The sequence below is a fragment of the Epinephelus lanceolatus genome, chromosome 18, assembly GCF_041903045.1.
Source record: "Epinephelus lanceolatus isolate andai-2023 chromosome 18, ASM4190304v1, whole genome shotgun sequence".
Lineage (NCBI taxonomy): Eukaryota > Metazoa > Chordata > Actinopteri > Perciformes > Serranidae > Epinephelus > Epinephelus lanceolatus.
In genome coordinates this window covers 24039456-24062098 of record NC_135751.1, presented here as the reverse complement: position 1 = coordinate 24062098, position 22643 = coordinate 24039456, and the positions used below count along the sequence as shown (strand labels likewise).

Below are 22643 nucleotides of genomic sequence, written 5' to 3'. Positions count from 1 at the left end.
GTTTTCTTAGATCATTCGTGTGTTTCAGGCAAAAAGAGAGGAATTTAATCATAACAACTATCTACCTGGCACAAGACCACAAAATACAGAATTAAGTTTTATTTCATTTCTCAGAACATTTTTCTGAATTTGGCTGGTGACATGACAGATTTTGGCTTTTGGATAAATGCCTTTAGTATTTCTAAAATTCTGACAACGTTCAGGTCGTTAAAATATCAGTGACAAAAAAAAACAAAACAAAACTTGAGGTACAAGAAAGCGTGACTGTGTCTGGGAGTGTCCTGAGCGCGTCTCCAACCATCACAATGACCGCTGGAGGTCTCCCTCCAGAGAAACAGACACAAGACTGAAATGCATTTATTGGTGTATCTAAATGGCTTTTACATCACCTACACTAGACTGACCATGCTCCACTCTTCAGCCACCCTCCACCTAAAAATGACAGCCTTCTCATTAGTCGCTTAGGGCGCGCTACTTTTGTTCCAAATCAACCCTGCGCGTCCCGGCGTCAATCTTTACTTTCGATGCGTGAGAGTTTGAGGCGTGCAGCCGCTGAGCAGAGTAGGCATCTGGGCTCCAACATTTACATGATGGCTTCGGATCAAGAGAAGAACAGGCAGCGTTTGAAGCAGCTGCTGGGGAAACCTGGGAATGGAAACTGTGCCGACTGCGGAGCTCCAGGTAGGCTTGGAGAGGAGTCACTGACAGATGGACGGAGGCATTTTAGTGACCCTTTCTTACTTAAATGTGTTTGTATACATTTTGTGACTACTGATTCCCGTGAGACAAGGTCGTTTAGTTTGTCTTGGACAGTCACGATGTAGCCTGGAAATATTTTAAAGCTGATAAAATGATTCTTTCACAGGAGCGCAGTGCATTTAAGATCTCTGAAAAAGACTAAATCCGCTTTAATGATCATGTATGTGTGCACATGCAAGGAATTCACCCACTATAATGTAGACACACAGCTAAAACAAAGTGAACATAACTAAATAATGTTTAATGATAGATATATTGTTAACCTAAGTGTCTAAGGCCACAGTGTTGCTTGAAAAGTGCTCTGCAACATATTTATTAACTTCTACTGCCATTCCTATGTGGGTTATCTTTCTCAGATGTGTTTTTGTAGGTTAAAAAAGGTCAAATGTGTGTTCATCTGGTGGTTGATTTCCTTTTGTGTGAGCACATGTGGTCACACACGCTGATGGTCACACCTTGCACTTATCACATCTGCAGTTCAGTACATAGGCATGCATACAAGAAAGGAAAGAGAAATACAAGCATACGGGTGTGGTTTGTAAGGCTCTACTTTAACCTGAGAGCAAGAAAGGTCCAGTTTGTTGAGTGAATTATCCCTCACTTGGCATTGCGTCTGGGTCAAAATGTAATATATTCAAGGTGTTGAAACACTAAAGCTCTTCTCTCTCATGTTTAGGATTAGTTTCACAATTGCTTGTCTATGAAATCTTAAAAAAATGAGAGAAAAACCCTGCACATAAAATATCCTGGATTCAAACAAAGACATTGTTAGTTTTGACAATGAAAAGCAGCAAATTCTCTCGTTTGGGAAGCTGCAACTGGAGAATATTTGGCTTCCCCCCACCTGAAATTTTCCCTAAAAAAAAGACTAAAATGACTTTATTATTATCAAAATAGTTGCAGGATATTTTGTCTTTCAATTGATTAATCAGCTATATTGATCTAAAGGTGCTTCATGCATTGATTCATTCTGGACTCTTACATTTTTCTTCCATGCCAAATGTGTTTGTACCCCGTGGCTGCTCGATTTAATATGCATCCCGTTGTCCTGCAGAGTGACTCGGTTGATTGTCTCAACTACAGCAGGCCCACATAATGCAGAGACGATGGGGAGTGGCTAGCTACACATGAGCCTCTTGTCTCTTGTGCACAGATGTGTGCAGCTTTGTGATTATGCACAAGGAAGCAATACTTTCTTTTTTGTGTTCTCATGCTTGTTTGTGCAGCGTGTATTCACTTTCTCTTGATTAGCAATGGTTAAAGGGCTGCAGATAGAGAGCACTTGACACTGCCCCAGTTCTCAGTTACAACACAACCACCACCACGGCAGATGCCATCTCACCTTTCATTGATATGACTAATGATTCTCATAATTAGATTTTGTAGTGTAGGAGGAGCTGTGTGTGTAGCCATTCATGCATTTGCTGCAACTGTTGCCTGTTGTGTGTCTGTCCACATACCTGATTTTAACTTGATTAGTGTGCTGTGTCTTGTGAAAGCAAAATAATCTGTCTTATTTACTCTTTCGGTTTAAAAATGAAAAAAAAAACAAAACCCAAACATCCTGTGTATTTATTGTGAAATTGGTAATTGTCATGCTGCACACTCTTTCCGCTCTCGTCACCCTTCAAAGGACTGCGTGAAGTTCTGACCTTCCTCTGAACTTCTTGAGAACATGGCAATACATCATGAGTGCTGAAACACAAGTATGTCATCTTTTCAGTTTGTTTGCTTTATGTCAGAGGTCTTCCATATTTGGGTTTTTTGGGGGCACAGAGGTGTGGGAGGTGGCAGTGACTCATGTAGGCTAAAAAGTGTGAATGTGGTGTGAGTGTGAATGGCATGTTGCCCAACTGTAACTCTAACTGTATATGATACACTGTAGACTGGCCTGTGAATTTCCACTATTCACATTAATGTTCAGGAGTTGGAGCTGTAGTTTAAATGCATGCACAGACACATACACCCACCCGCCACCTTATCAGGTACACCTTGCTAGTACCAGGTTGGACCCCTTTTGCCTTCAGAACTGCCTTAATTCTTTGTGGCATAGATTCAACAAGGTGCTGGAAACATTCCTCAGAGATTTTGGTCCACATTGACATGATAGCGTCACACAGTTGCTTCAGATGTCGGCTGCACATCCATGATGTGAATCTCCCGTTCCACCACATCCCAAAGGTGCTCTATTGGATTGAGATCTGGTGACTGTGGAGGCCATTGGAGTACAGTGAACTCATTGTCATGTTGAGATGATTTGAGCTTTGTGACATGGTGCGTTATCCTGCTGGAAGTAGCCATCAGAAGATGGGTACACTGTGGTCATAAAGGGATGGACACGGTCAGCAACAATACTCAGGTAGGCTGTGGTGTTTAAACCATGCTCAGTTGGTACTAAGGAGCCCAAAGTGAGCCAAGAAAATATCCCCCACACCATTACACCACCACCACCAGCCTGAACCGTTGATACAAGGCAGGATGGATCCATGCTTTCATGTTGTTTACACCAAATTCTGACCCTACCATCTGAATGTGGCAGCAGAAATCCAGACTCATCAGACCAGGCAACGTTTGTCTAATCTTCTATTGTCCAGTTTTGGTGAGCCTGTGTGAACTGATGCCTCAGTTTCCTGTTCTTAGCTGACAGGAGTGGCACCTGGTGTGGTCTTCTGCTGCTGTAGCCCGTCTGCTTCAAGGTTCAGCGTGTTGTTCGTTTTGGCTATGCATGCAGTATGTATTCCTAAGTATATTCATGTACCAGCCTGTGATAACAGGAAAGAATTTTGAAGATAGTTCATTACCATATCTAATCCAGTGTCTCTGAGTTGCAGTAAAAGTGGGCTGTTTATGTGTAAATACGTCATTAAGGGAGACACTTGGTTGTGTTTGTGTCTGTGGGCAGAAATAGCATCTATGAAACACTACCCTGCTGGTTGATTCAAGGTGAGCCATCTACTCTCTCACACACTGACTAAGACAAAGGAAACACCCAGTCTGCCTTCACACAGACCTAAATACAATCCACATCTTGACTGACATACATTTCACCCAAACATTGAACATCTGAGCAACTGGGGGAAGGCTTATAATCACTCTGAGGATGTTGATTGAGTTGTTAAATCTAGATCATTTATACAAGCTCACTGCACTTTGGGTAACCTGCTTTGTGCACGGGATGAACTGAACACACTTGGAAAATGTATTATTTTAGATGCAAAGACAAATGGCTCAGTGCTGAGGGATATTCCTTTCATGTTCCTTTAAGTCCGTAAGTCATCACCCTGTCATACCCTGTGGTCAAATGTAATAAGTACATTTACTCTAGTACTGTACTTAAGTACAGATTTGAGGTACTTGTATTTTGCTGAAGCATTTTCTTTTCATGCAACTTTAAACTTCCACGTCACTACATCCCAGAGGTGAATACTGTACTTTGTGAATACTGTACTTCTCTACAGGGCCTTGCTTGTAACAATATTTTTACAGTGTGGTATTAATAATTTCTCTCAAGTAAAGACTCTGAGTACTTCCTCAACCACTGGTCCTAACCCTTGTGTCAGATCTCTATCCATAATTCTACTACAAAACTACATGCAATTATTAGGAATATTAATCCTTGTAAAAAAGACAAATATATATTTAAATAGATACACATGTAAATAGTTAGTTGCTTGTAATGTAGCAACCACTGTTTTGGTTGTATATTGTTCACTATGCTTAATCTGCTTTAAAATGTAGCTGAGTCATCAGTGTCTGTTAGGAGGAAGTTTGGAAATGTTTCAGTGTGTGATCGGTTATTCTGAGGTTAAAGTGGTTTTTGTGCGCATCTGTGCTGTGTTGCAGATCCGGAGTGGGCGTCCTACACCCTGGGAGTGTTTGTGTGTCTCAGCTGCTCGGGCCTTCATAGAAACATTGCTCAGATCAGCAAGGTGAAATCCATCCTGTTGGATCCCTGGAGCTCTGCTGAGGTGGAGGTACAGTAAGAACTCTACGTGAAGTGATTTTTTTTTAATTCACACAAATCCTGAACAAAGTAGAAAGCCCTGTGTTTTGTAAGAGAAGAGCAACCATTGATTATAGCATGAAACTTGGCTTGAGGTAACATCTGCAGCCTGTGGCCTCGCCCTCACCCAGCACATCCTGCTCCACTGTGAGCATGACTCTCCGCCTGCCGCTCTGCCACTGCATCCCTGCTTGGAAGAATAAGACAAGTCATCAGACTCGACTCAGCGTGGCCTGAAAGGCATGAGCCAGCAGCTGGCAGATACAACCACTATCTTTGTGTGGGTGTGTGCTGAATCCTGGGACACTCTAAAACTCACTGTAAAAACAGGACGATTAATCAAGAATGAGGCGAAAAGAAAAATGTATTTTCATACATGTAGTCCAGTCAGATTATCCGTATCAGCTTTCCACTCTGTGTAAATATGTGCGTCAAAAGGTTTGTGGTGTGTTTTGTCATTAGCTTTCTCTTCATGTCCCCCTTTGTCTGACTTTCTCTTTTGATTTGTGTGTGAATGGATGTGTGATCTGTAGTTTCCTAGCTGTGTGTGCTAATGCATGCTGAGCAGTGTCCTCTCTGTTAAATACAGAGACACACAAGAAGCAGCAGCACAGTCTCCCTCCGGGCATGGAGTCAGCCACACAAACACTGAGCTGCCTGCACCTCATTAAATTTGAGTGTGTGTCAGCCAAATACACATACGTGTGCTCACGGCCATTATGCCACAGAGCACACACTTATACACACAGATATCACTTACAAATATCAAATGCTTCTCTTCCTCCCCTCTGCAGTTCATGGACTCTGTGGGTAACAACGCTGCCAAGGCCAAATATGAAAAGATAGTTCCTGCCTTCTTCTACTGTCCTACACACAAAGACTGCATGTAAGTGATGTGTTTTTCTCTGCCCTCTGTAGTGTCTGCTCCAGATGGCACCTTTAAGATCACAGTTATTGTTCCATATGCTGTAATATGAGAATTTGTGAAAAGGAAGTGGGCCCAATAGTGTTTCCTGTATTGTAAAAACAAAAGCCGAAAAGAAAATTAGATAAACGGTAAAACTAAGCGGTGCTGATCAAATATGAACCAAGATTCTGATACTGCGTTGCTTATTTCTCACCTTAAATATGGCTCAGAAGTAGAGTGGGTCATCCACTAATCGGAAGATCGGCAGGTCGATCCCCAGCTCCTCCAGTCGGCATGTCAAGGTATCCTCTGGCAAGATACTGAACCCCAAATTGCTCCATCGGTGTGTACGTGCAAGTGAATGGTTACTGAGTAGCAGGTGGCAGTTTGTACCGTAGTCTGAGTCACCAGTGTGTGAATGTGTGTGTGAACGGGTGAATGACATGTAGTGTTAACGTGCTTTGAGTGCTCAGAAGAGTAGAAAAGCTCTATACAAGTGCAGTCCATTTACCATTTATTTTAGGTTGCCAGTTGCAGTTTGAGGTCATTTGTTACCATTGGTCACCATATTGTGTCCTGTGGAAAAAAATGGCCAGGCTCGCATTGCGTCAACCACCAGCGGGAGCGTATATTGGTCTGGTGCGGCTCAGTGCATTTTGGTAGTTGTGGGTTTTCTACCTCTTAAAGGGACATTTCGGTTTATTTCAACCTGTCTCCTATCATCCTAAATTTAATTCAAGTGACTAGTGACATAAAAATAATAGTTAGCATGTTAGCCGTTAGCCTAGATACAGCCGGGGCGCATAGTAGCGTCAGACCTGTTAAAACATAAGTGAACGGGCAACCTTCAAGTGCAAAGTTAGTCCACTAAACAAGCTTTTTTTTCCACAAAGACCGCCTCATATCGTTAGGATAAATGTCAGAGAACATATAGAAAATGACATGTAAACGTGTTGTCTTACCTTACTGGTGTGCTGCCATGTTTGTTTACCATCTAGCTCTGCTTTCCAAAGCGCAGCAGAAATATATCTCGCCAGCTCTAGATAAAGCCCAGCTGGATACTACTCCAGGTGGAGGTGTCTCGTCCTTGGTCACATCCAGACCTTGAAAATAAGGCTGCAACCGGTCCCATTCCTTGCAACAGAGGCATTCCTCTTCTGTGGGCACTGGGGCACAGCATTCACAGGTACACCACCAATCTCCAGAGCTACGCAGCCTTGCAGCAGCCATTCCTCCTTTGTCGTCCTCTACCTGTTGTGCCTCTCTCTCTCTCTCCTCAAATAAATAAGGGCGGCCATCAAACTCTGCAAAATCAAATTCCTCCTCCACAAAGTCGAAATCTGGTAAAAAGTCAGCCATTACTCATAAAATAAATGAATGAACTTTTCAGGCTACTGTCCGGTTCTGCCTTCCAGCTGTTGTTGCTTGTTCTCGCAAGATTTTGGGCACGGTATGAGATCGCTGATTGTTCTCGCGATATTTCGGCCATGCTTTGGAAAGCAGAGCTAAATGGCACCACACCGGTTTACATGTCATTTTCTATATGTTCTCTGACATTTATCCTAACGATATGAGGCAGTCTTTGTGGGAAAAAAAGCTTGTTTAGTGGACTAACTTTGCACTTGAAGGTTGCCCGTTCAATTATGTTTTAACAGGTCTGACGCTACGGCTGTATCTAGGCTAACGGCTAACTATTATTTTTATGTCACTAGTCACTTGAAACAAATTTAGGATGATAGGAGACAGGTTGAAATAAACTGAAATTTCCCTTTAAGCAAAAGCAAATGCCACAGCCCTTTTCCTCTGTTTGGTTTTTCTGGTCATTTAGCACCAGTTTCAGAAGTAATTTTTGTCTTCCAACTGCATAGATGGCCCAGTTTTATGAAAAGCCCATCCTTCCTGCAGTGAAATACTTCTCTAATAGGAGCAACAAGTGGTTTTGGTAGTCAGGTCAACTCCTGAGTGATAAGAGTGCCAAGTTCCTGTAGTTCAAACAGGAAGCAAAAGTTCAGTTCAAGAGTTTCTTCTTAACTATCCAGTGATATAAACGACAATAGAACTGTGAAGTTAATCTTCGAATAGACCTGCATTGTGTTTATGAGGGGTGATTGCACAAAGGAAAGGATGACTGGATAAAGAAGAGAGGGAGAAAGACAAATCAAAGAGCTGCGCAAGGCTTTTACATTTCATTTTGTGATGCTGATTTGTTGAAGATGACATAGCTGATTAAGTGTGGTGAGTGTGCTGAAATGATGCGGTGTCTTGGTGAGCATGCAGCCCATTTGTTTACGCATGATGCTTTGTGAACGTTAAGGGTAATTATTAAGAGGGCAGAAAAACTCCAGCGAAACGAATTTAATCAAGATGGATATGAGATAATAGAAGAGCACGGGCCGTATAATTAGCATTGTGATAGATCGAGGACGAGGGAGACACAAGTGATAATTACGAGAAGATGAGCTGTATAATATTCGACTGCTTTTGTTTAGAGTTTGCATGAAATGTGGCTCGGAGCCTCGACACCCATGTAAGTTAATGAGATGATTCCAACAAATCAGCTCAAGCATGAAGTAAACATCAACCAGAGGCAGAGCTGAGTGTCTAACACCAACTGTTGTGCAGGCTCCTGCGGGACCAATGGATCCGAGCCAAGTACGAGAGGAAGGAGTTCCAGTGTGTGGAGAGGCAGGAGCCCTACTCGGCAGGTAAGAATGAAATGTGCCTCTGTACAGTTACGCATGCAAACACATTATGCTCCTTGCTTACCCAGGAAAGCAAGTAATTGTGTCTCGCACAGCACCACCTATTCAGCACTGAATGAATACACAGCAGGGAAACTGCATCATCCATTTATCATTACAAGCATTCTTGGGTGAAAAATGAAAGCGGAAAGGAAGAGAGGCCTCACCTCATACCTCACTTTGCTGCTGCAGCTTAAAGGAACATTTCAATATTTTTAGGGAATGAGAAAAATGGTTACAGCATGCAACTACAGCTGAACCTGAAGTAGTTTTCTTTCTGTTTATGTTTAAACAAATGAGTCACACAGGGTTAATAACTAAGCTTTAGAGGGAAACACCACCTCAGATAAGAGTTCCAATATGTTATCTCCATGGCCCAAGAAAGTTCAATCACCAAGTTGCTGCGTGAAAACTCAACATTCCTTATTTTGGTGCTTCACAATAAAAGTTTTTACACAACAAAATAACAGGAGACTTTTACTGTGAAGAATCTGTAGGAAATGAAATGCGCTATCACTGAATTAGTGGAACTTTGTCAGCAGTTTCTCTTCAATAATAATAGCAATGATTAAGGCAAGTCTAATAATAACGCAGGGAGGAAAGTGAAAGCAGAAACAGTCAGAGTGAGATGTTGATGAAGAGCCGCAAACGACAGGCTCGTACTGTACCTCTGCACGCATTGGTTTAAGTCTATATCTGGAGAACATGACCCTGGGTGCTCTCGGTTTCACCTATGACATCTTTCCTAATTCATCATCTTTGGAGCAGCTCCAGACTTTATACCCTATGACATCACATATCTGAGGTTTAGCTGTCTAGTTTTTGGATTTTTGGAGAGTTGTTCATGTTTAATTATATTTTTGGACTGTCTTAGACCAAAGAAATAACATGTATGGATTTTGAAAATAAGCATAGGCAAGCTGTTTCCCTTTACTTCCACTCTTTATGTCAAGGTTGGCTAACCATGTCCCAACTCCAGCTTCCTACTTACTAGCACACAAAAAGGAGACTAATATCAGTCTTCTCATCTAAGCCCGCTGGCGAAAATTATTTTATGACCATGTGATGCACTAGTGTACAAATATTTATCTGCAGATAGAGAGACAACGTTCTAGGGACAGGGGGTGTTACATTTAAAGCAGCACAAACTCTGGTGATGATCTTGTGAGAAAAGTGTATCGATATCTGTTGGGGGTCAGTGTGTGTGAAGGTGCTATTTAGCCTGCTAATGGCATTACACAGTCAAAGGGTGTAATAATGAATAAGTCATCATGGCCCAGTAGGCACCGTGGCACACTGCTCATTTACATGGCCCAGCCCGATTAGCCTGCCAGTCAGACTTAGTGCTCATCGGTAGTTAGACAGATAGATGGCGTGTCAGCATGCCTTATGTTGCAGAGACAACGAGGGCTGGTCATCAAGGGAGGAACGCCGCCCTTTGCTGTCCAACGTCGGCCTCTCCCTTGTTTTTCTTTCCTTATCCACACCCTCCTCTGTTTCTGCCAAGCCACTATTTGTCTCACCCTTTTCTTGTGGTCGTCTGCATCTGATCATTTTGTCATTGGCCTGAGTTTACTTCCTCACTAATGCGTATTGCGTAACCCTTATCTCTGTCTTTTGTGCTGAATCATGTGCCTGGGTGAGTGTGTGTGTGTCGCAGATGACAAATGTCTCTTGGCTAATCGCCTGATGCAACCTCATTAAAAGAGACGAGGTGGCACCAACCTGACTGCTAATCAGACTCTGCTAATCAATAATGGATGTCCCCTCAAACTGAGTGGCAAAGACTGGGCCATTATGCTCTCATAACATTAGAATCTTATCTGTAATAGAAATAAATTACGTTCTATTTCTATGTATTAGCAACAGTGTAGAGGCTAAGATTGGGCCATTATGGTCTTGGCACTGTGTCCATGGTGAAGACAAGGGATTGACCTTTGTCTGCAGTCCATGTAAAGCAAGTTAAAGTAGTTGAAATATTACTCAGCTGTAAGAAACAATTACTATTCTACCTTTTTTTATCTGTCAAGAATAACCTAGGAGATTTGTAAACCATTTACTGAATGTTTAAATACTGCATACAAATGCCAAACATGCAGCTTTAGATCTTTCTCACAGCAAAGTTAAATGGTTAAACACAGATGCAACATTAATCTCATTGAGGGGCCAGTTGCACCAACAGGGCCCAGCCTAGCCTTAAAGGGTCAGTCTGGAGGATTAAAGGGGATATACTGGCATGCATGGAGTCTGCCATGTTGTTTATACAGTAGCACAGAACAGACAAAGCAAACTCTTGACTCTACATAGGGCCTATTGTGTTTTCGTGTTGGCCATTGTAGGGCTCCTACACGCTTTGCATGTGATAGGAGATTCAGTGCTAGATCTTTAAGCTAAGCCGGTCATAACTTAGCCTCCTAAGTCCGACTTGATGGATTTTCTGGTTGCAGCATCTAGGCTCAAGCCTTGTTCTTGCTAAGACCAGGCTGAATTTTACGCCTTGTTAGGAGCAGACGTAAAGTCACAATCTCAGCTGTTGCTATATATCAGCAGCCTGACACACAACATAAGAGCGACAAACTAAACAACAGCCCACATTAGCTTTCCTGCTAAAGTCTCCTTTTTATTTAGCTAATTTACAAACATGAACAAGGTAGCCAAAATGACCTGGCCCAGAATCAGCCCAAACTCGGCATGCTGGATGAAATTAGCCAGGCAGCATCTCGTTGCCTGACCAGGCTGAGACTTGGCATGAATGATGCCCCAGAATCAGGCCAAATCAGATGGCCCGAGTCTACCTGCCGACACTGCCACCCCCGGGCCGTTATCAAGAATGACCTGGCCCAGCATCAGCCCAAACTCGGCATGCTGGATGTAATAATCCGGTTGCCTGACCCTCTGTATGAATGACGCCCCAGAATCGGGCCAAATGAGCCATCACTGGGATGACTTGTCCTTCACCTCAGCTTGTTGAACAAGCGACCACAGGTTAAAAATGCACTGCTAATGTAAGTTATACACCCAGGTGTGTTCATTGGCTAAGCATCATATAAACTTACCAGCAAATGTCACTTCAGTCTGTTCAGATGCTGGTGCGGTCCTGGTTAATTCCACTGCTAACAGCACATTGTCAGTCCATGAGATGTAAGCCACAGCCAAGATGGTTTGGCCTGACCTGTGGAGCTCCACCTGCCAGCTGCTGTCAGTCAAACAGAAACAGGGCTCTCCTGTACATTTCCATTAACCTTCATATCTTGATGTCAGTGAAACTTCTTTTTCTCTTTCTCTGATCCTCCATAATAACGTTGCCATGAATAATAACTGGTTAGCTACACATTAGCAAGTCAGCAGGAGAATGTTAACAATGTATCATGTGCTGCTCGGCAATAGCCATAGTAGTAGTAGTAATAATAATAATAATAATAATAATAATAATAATAATAATAATAATAATAATAATAAATTTTATTTGTATTGCCCTTTATATTTTAGCAATCTCAAAGTGCTACAGAGCAGATAAAAAAAACAAACAAACCAAAAAACAGAAAAGCAATTGGAAACAGTTAGAATTAATACAATTTAAAAAGAATTTTAAAAATGATTAGAAACGATAAATAGTTAAAAGGAGAACCTATAAAAGACATTTAGCAGAATGCTTTTGTGAAAAGATAGGTTTTTAGGTCTCGTTTAAAAACATCAGTAGTCTGTGGGGCCCTGAGGTGGTCAGGGAGGGCGTTCCACAGCCTCGGAGCAGCAGAGGAAAAGGCCCGGTCACCCATGGTGCGGAGCTTGGTTCTGGGGGCTTGGAGGGTGTATGTGGTTGCAGAACGGAGGGTGCGTGAGGAGGTCTGGGGGGTGAGGAGTTCCTTGAGGTAAAGGGGGGCATGTATGTGAATGCACTGGTGGGTGAGGAGGGAGACCTTGTACTCAATTCTGAGTGGGACAGGGAGCCAGTGAAGCGATTTCAGGATGGGGGTGATGTGATCGTGTTTGCGCACCCTCATCAGGATCCTGGCAGCGCTGTTCTGGATGTATTGCAGTCTCTGTATGCTCTTGCCAGAGATCCCGATGAGGAGTGCATTACAGTAGTCGAGCCTGGAGCAGACAAAGGCGTGGACGAGCTTCTCTGCATCTGCCAGGGTGAGTGTTGGACGGAGTTTGGCGATGTTCCTGAGGTGGTGGAATGAGGTCTTACAGAGGTGTTTGATGTGGGTGTCAAAGGTGAGTTGAGAGTCCATTTTAACACCCAGGTTGGTGACAGATGTGGTAAGGGGGATGTTTTGGCCAGAGAAAGTGATACTGGTGATGGTGGAAGAACAGAGCTGATGTGGTGTGCCGACTAGGATGGCTTCCGTTTTGGGACTGTTTAGCTGTAGGAAGTTGAGCTTCAGCCACGCCTCTATCTCCTCCAGGCAGGTAGTCAATGTGGATGTTAGCAGGGGAGCATAGTTGCTGGGCATTCACGTTATTGGGCATGGCTAAGCGAGGGCATAGTTAAGACTGGGCTTAAAAGAATACTCCTCCAATACTTGACCAGTTGTTAATCCATTACACACCATGTGTTACCTTAAATTTGTGAAGGAAATTTTGTTCTTCTCACATGACTCCTCTGTGAACGGAGAATCCAAAAACAGAGAGAATCCCTCATGAATTGAAGTCATAGGGGACCACATTTAAGAACAGCAAAAGTATACTGAAACATTAATTTACAAACTCTCACACAACTCGTGCAGTATAATGCAAATCTCATTTATCCAGTCGTATGCTCAGTACTTCTTGAACACATGCATTATTGCTAAAACATTACTATTTAAAAACACTGTCAGCTACGAGTAGCATGCCTGGACATTCACATGCTTATGACCTGCACTTGAGCAGAGTTCAAATGCATGCACGTGCCCAGCTACTTGGCCACGCATGAGGCTGTACTCATGTATTTTATGCTGTTGTGTTCCACCTAATATGCATGTTTGGGAAGTACTGAGCATACGACTGGATAAATGAGACTCTAATCATCTGCAGGAGTTGTGTAAGAGCTTGTAAAAGGATGTTTTGATATAGCTTTGCTGTTATTAAAGGCGGTCTTCTTACTTAATTTCAAGAAAAATGTTGGCTGTATTTGGATTCTCCATTCACTGTGGAGGCAGGTGAGGAAAATTAAGTTTTCTTAACGAATTCAAGATAACCTGGGGTGAGTAAATGTTGTACAAATGGTCATTTTGCAGGTGGAGTGTTCCTTTAAGTCTGGTTGGTGCACCTGATGTCAAGTCCATTCTTAAGACTGGCTTTGCAGTCCAGGCTTTGTAAAGACTAGTTGGTGCAACCTGCCTCAGGTGTTGTTTGGGTAGGTGTCCAGTATTGTGCATGCTTACTCACCAACATGGCTCACTAAGATGTCCAAATGTAACAGGGCCATCACTGAAGGACAGATCCACTGTTTTTCATTTTATTAAAATGTTATTTCAATCATTTCTAATCATACAGAGTACAACTTCACAGACAGAGTTTTTCTCACTGGCTTTTGCACGGTCTAAGTGGAAAACAGGATGCTGCCAGTAAAGTCAGACATATGTTGCTCCATATGTTCTCCTGATAAAGCTGGTCACCAACTACGCCTTCTATCAGGTTACATTGCCTGTTTCCCTTTGTGACCTCTGAGCCGGAAACGGGAAGTTGTGCAACATAAAGTCAGTTAACCTGATAGAAGGCATGGTTTGTGGCCATTTTTTGGAAGAGCGTTTGAAACATGTTGCTGTTACTCCACACACACCCCTGCAGAAGTTATGGGTGGGACTTTCCCTTCAGGTTTATAGAGCCACAGTGTCAAGTTCACACACAAGTTTAAAGAACACAGCACAGTTCCTTTTAACCAGAGCCACATGCTACGTTCTCACAGGGCTACAGCTGAGCAGCCTCTTGCATTTTCATTAGGTAGTTTTAAGAAGCGCCTTCACTGTGAACTGAAGAGCTAAAATATAGCGTTTTAAAAAGGAAAAGAAAATCTCACTTTAAGGTAGACGAGATATAGTACTAGTACCCAAGTCTCATGACTGTCAAACTCTTCCTCTCTGTGTCTCTCTGTCTCTCCCTCTCTGTCAATGGCCTTTTGTGTTGTGCTGTGCAGAGGTTTAGAAGCATGTGGCTGTGTCTCTGCCACGGAGGAAGAATGGCGTCTTTTGTACACAAGTATTCTATATAACATTGCTGCTAGATTTCAGGCCAGGAGAAACGAGCAGAGATCTGTGGAGGACTTGAAGATAGACAGATGCTGCGGTCCAAAACTTGCTTTGCTCTCCCGAGTGTTTGCAAATCTTTGACACCCAGTTGTAACAGTGAATGAATTCTCTTGTTCTGCTGTGCTGGTGTTATGTTGTGGACAGTCTGACGCTCCTCCTCCTCCTCGCAGCAGTGGAGCAAAACTTTCTTGCTCATGAATAATTGATGAAGCCATTACTTTACCAGAAGTTTACTGTGTGCAGCCCACACCAAGACAACTTTATTACTGTACAAAGAAGCAAAGGGAAGGGATGAAGGGAGGGATGGACGGTGCAGGCGGACCGGCAGACAAATATTAATTGTTTCAGCTCCATTTCCCCGAGGAAATGGACAATTTTACTGCCGCGTTTTCCTCTCAAAATGTCTCTTGTATGGCACTTTAGCTCATGCAGTACCAGCATTTGAATGACGCACTTTACTTTCAGTCCATATTCTTGCACAGGGGAAGTGGTTTATCAGTTGTTTTTAATGTAGTCTGCTATTTGGAGATTTCCATGTAATCAGAAGAAAACAGTTAAGTGCCATTTATGTGAGCCTGTGAGTTGGCACCACAGGGGATTATTATTAGTACATTTTCATACTTTTTCTTTTATAAATACCGCCCTCATTAGTTCTGATCTGTTCTTAATTGTATCCCTGTTTGTCACACTGCTTTGGGGTTTTTGTGTATATAAAGCACTTTTCAAACTTTTTTAAAGATATATAATGATGCTGATCGCCCTGAAAAGTACGATAAAGAAAAGCTGAAACAATGGCAAATAAAAATAAATATGCACAACAGTTTTCACTTGTGGTTACTGCAGTGTCACAGTGCTGTCAGACTGTGAACAATGTCTAAAAGTAGGATCTGCGGCTGTGAAAACAAGTGCACTTGATTCTGACAACTCTAAATCAAGATCCACTTTATTACTGTGTTAGAAATCCAGTTCTGGGATATTTGTAGGGAAATAATTTTCTGTTGCTTATTGCTGATTTGTGCGTGTGTGTGTGTGTGTTTTGGCCGGTTGTGCATAAGGCAATGACGATGCATTTCTTCCTGCAGTGCCAGTTCTGTTGGCTGATGCTGAGTATGGGTAGAGAGGCCAGTGTCAGGAACAGACCCAGGAACAGAGCCAGCAAGATGTGGGTGTGTGTGATGTTTGATATGGCTTTATATAGAGGAGATTAAAAATGATGGAGCACATATATATTGACTCATTCCCACACTGCTGCCACTGATTAGATAGAAAAATACAAGTTCTGAAACACAAAGGTGTTTTAGCAGTTGTTAATCAAAAAGTGTGTGTGTATGTGTGTGTTAGAGAGACAGAGTTTATTTCAGTGATGTTCAGGCTTGTAGAGGAAGCCATCAGTTGAAGCTGAATTATTTATGTGTAGTAAAAGCAGAGGTGCTTCCTCTCACCACTGCTGAGAACACTGCTTAGAACAGTGACCACATAAGCTAAAAGTGCGCACGCGCGCGCACACACACACACACACACACACACACACACACACACACTCGCCAGTAGTACAGCTCTTTAGTGGTTTCCACCAGCATTGTTTCTGGGTCAGTGTCTTGTGTAACATTAAATGCTAAAAGACCTCTCAAGCTCTTGGTGACCACTGTTGCATAGGTAATGAACATAACTCAAAATGTACTCGATGAGTATATATGTAAATGACTATTTGTGTATTTGCAGTTCCCCTCAGCTCTTAAGAACCTTCGAACCTTTCAGTTTGTTGGCCAGCAAGCTCGTCAAACGGCAGACAGACGAAGTTAGCAACTACCTGTTGAACCAACCTGATCTGCCTCCCAACTCGTCAAATACAGATGCTTGGTTAGTGGCCCTCGGCATCAGTCACTGAGGCACCTTGTAGCAGTAGTATGAGATTCAATGGTCAACTACTGTGGTATAGAGAGCTAAAAAGTCTGCCAAGGATGAAGGTGAGGGGAAGTGGATGGGTCAAACAAACTCAAGACTTTGACCGTGGAGACCGCTTTTTGTGTCCTGTGTGACACTAAAAGTTAATGGAGTGTGTTAGCATGTGTAGCATGCTATACTAGTGACATATGTGACGCGATGTCAGGTTAGTAACATACCTATTTTAAGCCATGATGATTTTTCTAAACCCAACTATGTACTTTTGTTGCCCTAACCTAAGGAAGTAAGTTTTTTTTCTTTATAACCCATGTTCTAAGTTTAAAAGAGACTGTCAGGATTTAACGAGCAGATTTTGCACATTTCCTGTTAAAGACAGGATGCATATGAGGGTAAATTGACAAGCAGTCCTGGAGCGGTCAAAACTGGTGCAGGAGAGGTACCTAGTGCATCCTATTTTGATGTGTAGGACCGCTGACAAAGCAGAGTTTGAGATCAAAACTGAGCTAAAGCACAAGTAATAATTGGACGTACAATCTTTGAGTGGCCAGAAACATAAATGCACAAACGTTGCTCTGTGTCTGATGGATGTGTATATCCGCAACTTGCTGACAGGTTTGCCATCTCAACACAAGGTGATTAAGTGCTCCTTATAATTCTCTTCTGCGTGCATGTTCGTCTTACAGTTTTGAGCTATTGTATATTAACAGCCTGTTGTCTTCCCTCTGCTCTCTCTCTGTATTCCTGCTCCGTGTCAATGATACTTGACCCATGTGGCTCCCCTCCTGGCAGGCTACAGAGAGGGGTTTCTATGGAAACGAGGCCGAGACAACGGACAGTACCTCAGCCGAAAATTTATTCTGTCCGAACGGGAAGGTGTTTTGAAGTACTTCAACAAACATGATGTGAGTGTTTCCCCCCACTTTCTTTCTTTTTCTTGATCCGTAAATGATGCGATCTCGGTGTTAAAACTGCCTTTGTTTACAAAAAAAAGGTAAACATCTGCATATTTTTCTATTATTTATCATCTATCTATCAGCTATTTCTTTTCCAGGAGAGCTGAGACTATACCTCTCTCCTCTAAAAATGTCTTTCCCTTCTGCAGGCCAGAGAGCCCAAAGCGATAATGAAGATCAATACTGTTAATGCCACTTTCCAGCCGACAAAAATAGGCATCGCCCACGGCCTGCAGGTCACCTATTTGAAGGACAACAGCACTAGGAATGTCTTTGTTTACCACGAGGATGGAAAGGTGAGGTGCACTGCCTCTACTTGGTGTTGTGGGTGGGGGGGACAAGCGCAGGAGTGTGTCTGAGGATGCAGGAAAAGGCACGTGTGTCCCTCTGGTGGAAATGGTTCGCCATTACAAGCTAGTGTGCCACTTAAGTTTACTTTTATAGTCTTTAATAATAGGTAAAGGCTTCACAGAACTTACACAGCATGAGGAATAATATTGTGAGAATATGCTACTTCTTCCAAATGGAGCACATCTCCTGTGGGTTTAGATCTTTTCAAAATGCCATTTAGAAAAGCCATTTAGTCTGGTAATGCGTGCTGTGTGGAGTGCTGGCGTAATTACGGACAATCAGGGCTGATGATGTGTGAGTGTGAGAGGATAATCTTGTAGTAAGAGGCTGTAACTGAACATCCTGATGTCTTGTCCTGAAGGAAATGGTGGACTGGTTCAACGCCATCAGAGCAGCTAGGTTTCATTACCTGCAGGTGGCTTTTCCTGGAGCTTCCAACTCTGATGTGAGTACACGCACGCATGCACGCACAGTTTATACATACACAGTTTTGCATAATTTCTGTGGGGACACTGCTTCCTACAATTAGTAAAACAAAAAAAGTAGGAGTTATCACACAGGCCTAGCGTATTACTAGCAATATGGAGGCAGAAACAGAAACACACACAATCAGTGACTAAGTATTTGCCTTTTGTTTGTTTAGTTGATGCCAAAGCTATCCAGGAACTACATAAAGGAGGGTTACATGGAGAAGACTGGTCCAAAGGTAATGCAATTTTCTTTTTTGTTTGTTTTGTTTTTCTGCAACACATTCTCACTCCCAACTCGTAAAGTACCGACGCTTGGTCAGAAAGACAGTGCATCTCAAGCCACCTGGTTCACTGTGTAACAGCGGTGAGTGAGCCCCAGTCCTCAGGCGTCAGGACTTCACCTGTCTACCCTCTTTGATGGAGAGGTTGAGGTTAGAGTCCCAGACTGTAGCTGTGCACAGTCTAGGTGACCTCTCACAAGAGTGATCCTGCCAACAATGCCAAGTTGTGGTGGCACTGTCTACTAGACAAAACACAGCGAGTCAGAAACTTGTCTTTCTGTAAGTTTAATTCAGCATCTGCAGATGGACTCGCGACAGTCAAGAATGAGCCGAGTGCAAAGAGTGAATCCTGAACACAGGAGATGTCAGATACTTACTGAGGTCGGGGATCTTTAGCTAGCATTGTCAGAGGGGTGACAAAGCAGTTTGGGTCATCTTATCTAGTTATGTCCTTGGACATCATGTAAAGCACTCACAGCGTGTTACACACTGACAAAGAGTAAATGTTATGTGCTTGTGATATCCTGATAAGACATAAAATGCAAGATTACTTCACATTCTTTCTGCTTTGTGGCACATAGTAGAGGCTGAAGTTTCCATTAAGTGTTAAATGTTGCATAGATTTTACATAATTTCTATTAAATTGTTGATTACCTTTTCCATTAGATTCATAATTACCATGATAGACCCTATGCATCAAACTAGGTACCTCACTAGCGTCTTTTTTGGGTGCTCAGGGAGGGCATGTCAGTTTCTGCTCATTACATGTGTACAGTCTTTCAAAAATAAACTTCCAATGTAGGCTTACTTCATTTTCAGGTTTAGGCAACAAAAGTACTTGATAAGTTTGAGAATAAAGATCATGGTTTGGGTTAAAATAAGTACATAATGTAATGGATGTCACCTGATATACACCACCTATGTCACATGACCTGCTATGTGACAGTTAAAATACTCAGCAGTGTGATGTTTGACCAATCCACCACCCTTCTCTCCCACCCTGCGTGGACTTTTTTGCTCTTTATACTAGAGCAGTTGCTCTGATCTAATGATGACGTGACCCAGTGCGTCTCATACAGACGCTAAAGGGAGCCTCAGTGCTTCAGTTTCAGACACTGAAGGCCACTGACCAAACATTGGCATTTGACAAGCTGGGAGTGAGAACCCTGTTTTCTGCAACATTTTTGCTCATAGAATACTTCTATGTATTTCCCTAACATATCAATCAGGTTGTGGAAAAGCTGTAACTGCAACCTGCAGAGCACGAACGTTATTTATTTGACATTTGTAGCTCCATGAAATGAGCTGCTGCCACAGTTTCTCTCCTGTTTCTGTCCTACAGCACACAGAGGGCTTCAAGAAGAGATGGTTTACGATGGATGACAGGAGGCTCATGTACTTCAAAGATCCACTGGTATTAAAACTGCACGTCGCGGGGAAGCTGCTGCAGATGTTGCTATGCCTTTTACTCTGTTCTGTATTTGTGTCTGGGTCTTGAAACGAAAATGTAGATAGTTTGTGTGCATGTTGTTGGGAAATTGGGATTAGCTCACACTGACAATTTGGTTTGTTGTGCTTTACATGCTAAGACAGCAAAAAATGCTTTGAAATATTACATGATTAGTCACAATCACTTAATTTAGAAGTGTGATTATTAAAATATGTGTTTCTCCCTTTGCCCCCAGGATGCCTATGCACGAGGTGAGGTGTTCATCGGCAGCAGGGAAAACAGCTACACTGTGCTTCCCGGCCTCCCCCCGAACATACAGGGCTACCACTGGCAGTTTGGCATTACGATAGTGACCCCAGACAGGAAGTTTCTATTTGCGTGCGAGACTGAGGAGGATCAGAAAGACTGGATCGCTGCATTTCAAACAGTAATCAACAGACCAATGCTGCCTCAGGAGTACGCAGGTAAATTTAACACCATGTAAGTCAAGTCATGATTTAGCTCTTTTCAATTTCTGAGTCTGATTTATATTTGTTTCCATTCTCTTTGCAGTGGAGGCCTATTTTAAGCACAAACCATGACGGTCTTAGTGTTTGAAGGCCTGTTGGTGCAGGATGAGGAGCAGGGGGTGGAGCTGGAGAAGAGAAGGACCTGAGATATGTATGTTATCTTATAATGGAAGTCTTTATAAAGACTTAGGCCGGAGGTACACTTGCTTTTAACTATGCATTCGTGTGCGTATGATGGCTGCCTCAGGTATCCTGCATCCGTTTGGAGTGTTGGTTGTGCACATCCTCAGAAATTAACGCTACACAACTGCAACATACAATATGCACATGAATGGTAGGGGCAATGTCAGAAACATACCCACCATTGTCCTGACGTGCTTGATTTTAGGGCCTCACATGCCATCTACGAGTGCACCGCCGTCACTTTTACTGCCATGTTAATTGTTTACATCATGCAAATCCATTTGTCCTATACAGTACAGTCTGTCTCTGATGTGCCCCCTAGTGGAATCCTCCAGTAACACGCGCAGTATATAGGCAGGTACGTCAACAAATCCATCCATGACTCAGCCGGTTGTCTACGCGAACATGTAGTTAAAAAGCAAGTATATCTCCAGCCTCAAGGGTGACAGACAAAAGACCTAAAGGGTGAGACGTTAGCATTCGCACAGTGACTCCTTTACCTGCCATTCTGCTTAACCTCACCTACATTACATGCCAGACCCATTCCTTAAGGAGTCTGAATCACTTCTAAGCTCATGAATGTTAGCCTAACTCACTCATCTGTTATGTGATGTGACTTACATACTTGAAGAGGTCAGTCATCCTGACCGAATGTGCAAAAGGTGTTTGTATGAATCAGAGTTGTTGCTGCTTAGATGTCAGAAATAGTTTTTTTTTTTAATCTGTTATCAGTAGTGTAAGTAGAAATACTTAAATTAACTAGATACAACTGAATTAAACTTGCATTTCAACCAAGTGTAAAAACTCAGCCCCTGGCCAGTTATACACAGACTAAACATTATGTGACACAGGACTGTAAAAGTCAGTAAGAAGGATGGATACATACAGTCAGGTCCATAATTATTTGGACAATGATACAGTTGTTGTCATTTTGGCTCTGTACACCACCACAATGGGTTTTAAATGAAACAATGAATACGTGCTTAAAGTGCAGACTCTCAGCTTTCATTTAAGGCTTTTTTCAAAAATGTAGTATGAACTGTGTAGGAATTGCAACCATTTCTTCACACAGTCCCCCGACTTTAAGGGCTCATAAGTATTTGGACAAACTAACATAATCATCAATTAAACAGTCAGTTTTAATACTTGGTTGAAAATCCTTTACAGTCAATGACTGCCTGAAGTGTTGGACACATAGGCATCATCAGATGCTGGGTTTCTTCCTTGGTGATGCTCTGCCAGCCCTTTACTGCAGCCGTCTGCACTTCCTGCTTGTGTTTTGGGTGTTTTGCCCTCAGTTTTGGCTTCAGCAAGAGAAACGCATGCTCAATTGGATTCAGGTCAGATGATATGACTTGACCATCACAGAACATTCCACTTCTTTGCCTTAAAAATGTCTTTGGTTGCTTTTGCAATATGCTTCAGGTCAATGTCCAACTGCACTGTGAAGCATCGTCCAATGAGTTTTGAAGCATTTGGTTGAATCTGAGCAGATAATGTAGCCCCAAACACTTCAGCTTTCATCCTGCTGCTCTTGTAAGCAAGACAAGACTTCACTAGAATAAATACAGAGGGTTTATCACAAGATGCAAACCACTGGTTAGCCTTAAAAATGGAAGGCCAGATTAGAGTTTGTCAAAAACCATCTAAAAAGCCTGTACAGTTGTGGAACAGCATACTATGGACAGATAAAACAAAGATCAACTACCAGAATGATGGGAAGACAAGAGAAGGAAGAAGGGAAGGAACTGCTCATGATCCAAAGCACACCACCTCATCAGTGAAGCATGGTGGAGGTACTGTTATGTCATGGCCATGTATGGCTGCCAGTGGAACTGGTTCTCTTGTATTTATTGATGATGTGACTGCTGACAAGAGCATCAGGATGAATTCTGAAG

General features: G+C 42.6%; 1 protein-coding gene across 1 annotated transcript; it reads left to right on the top strand.

The window, feature by feature from the left end:
- The first annotated feature begins 93 nt into the window (after nucleotides 1–93).
- Nucleotides 94–21713, top strand: LOC117268045 (arf-GAP with dual PH domain-containing protein 1-like). The gene is made up of 11 exons (XM_033644198.2): nucleotides 94–681; nucleotides 4603–4733; nucleotides 5557–5648; nucleotides 8292–8374; nucleotides 17338–17450; nucleotides 17651–17797; nucleotides 18214–18297; nucleotides 18496–18558; nucleotides 19946–20017; nucleotides 20289–20517; nucleotides 20606–21713. The coding sequence occupies exons 1-11, from the start codon at nucleotides 525–527 to the stop codon at nucleotides 20632–20634; spliced, it is 1200 nt and encodes a 399-aa protein (XP_033500089.1). The 5' UTR covers nucleotides 94–524; the 3' UTR covers nucleotides 20635–21713.
- The last annotated feature ends 930 nt before the right edge of the window (nucleotides 21714–22643 follow it).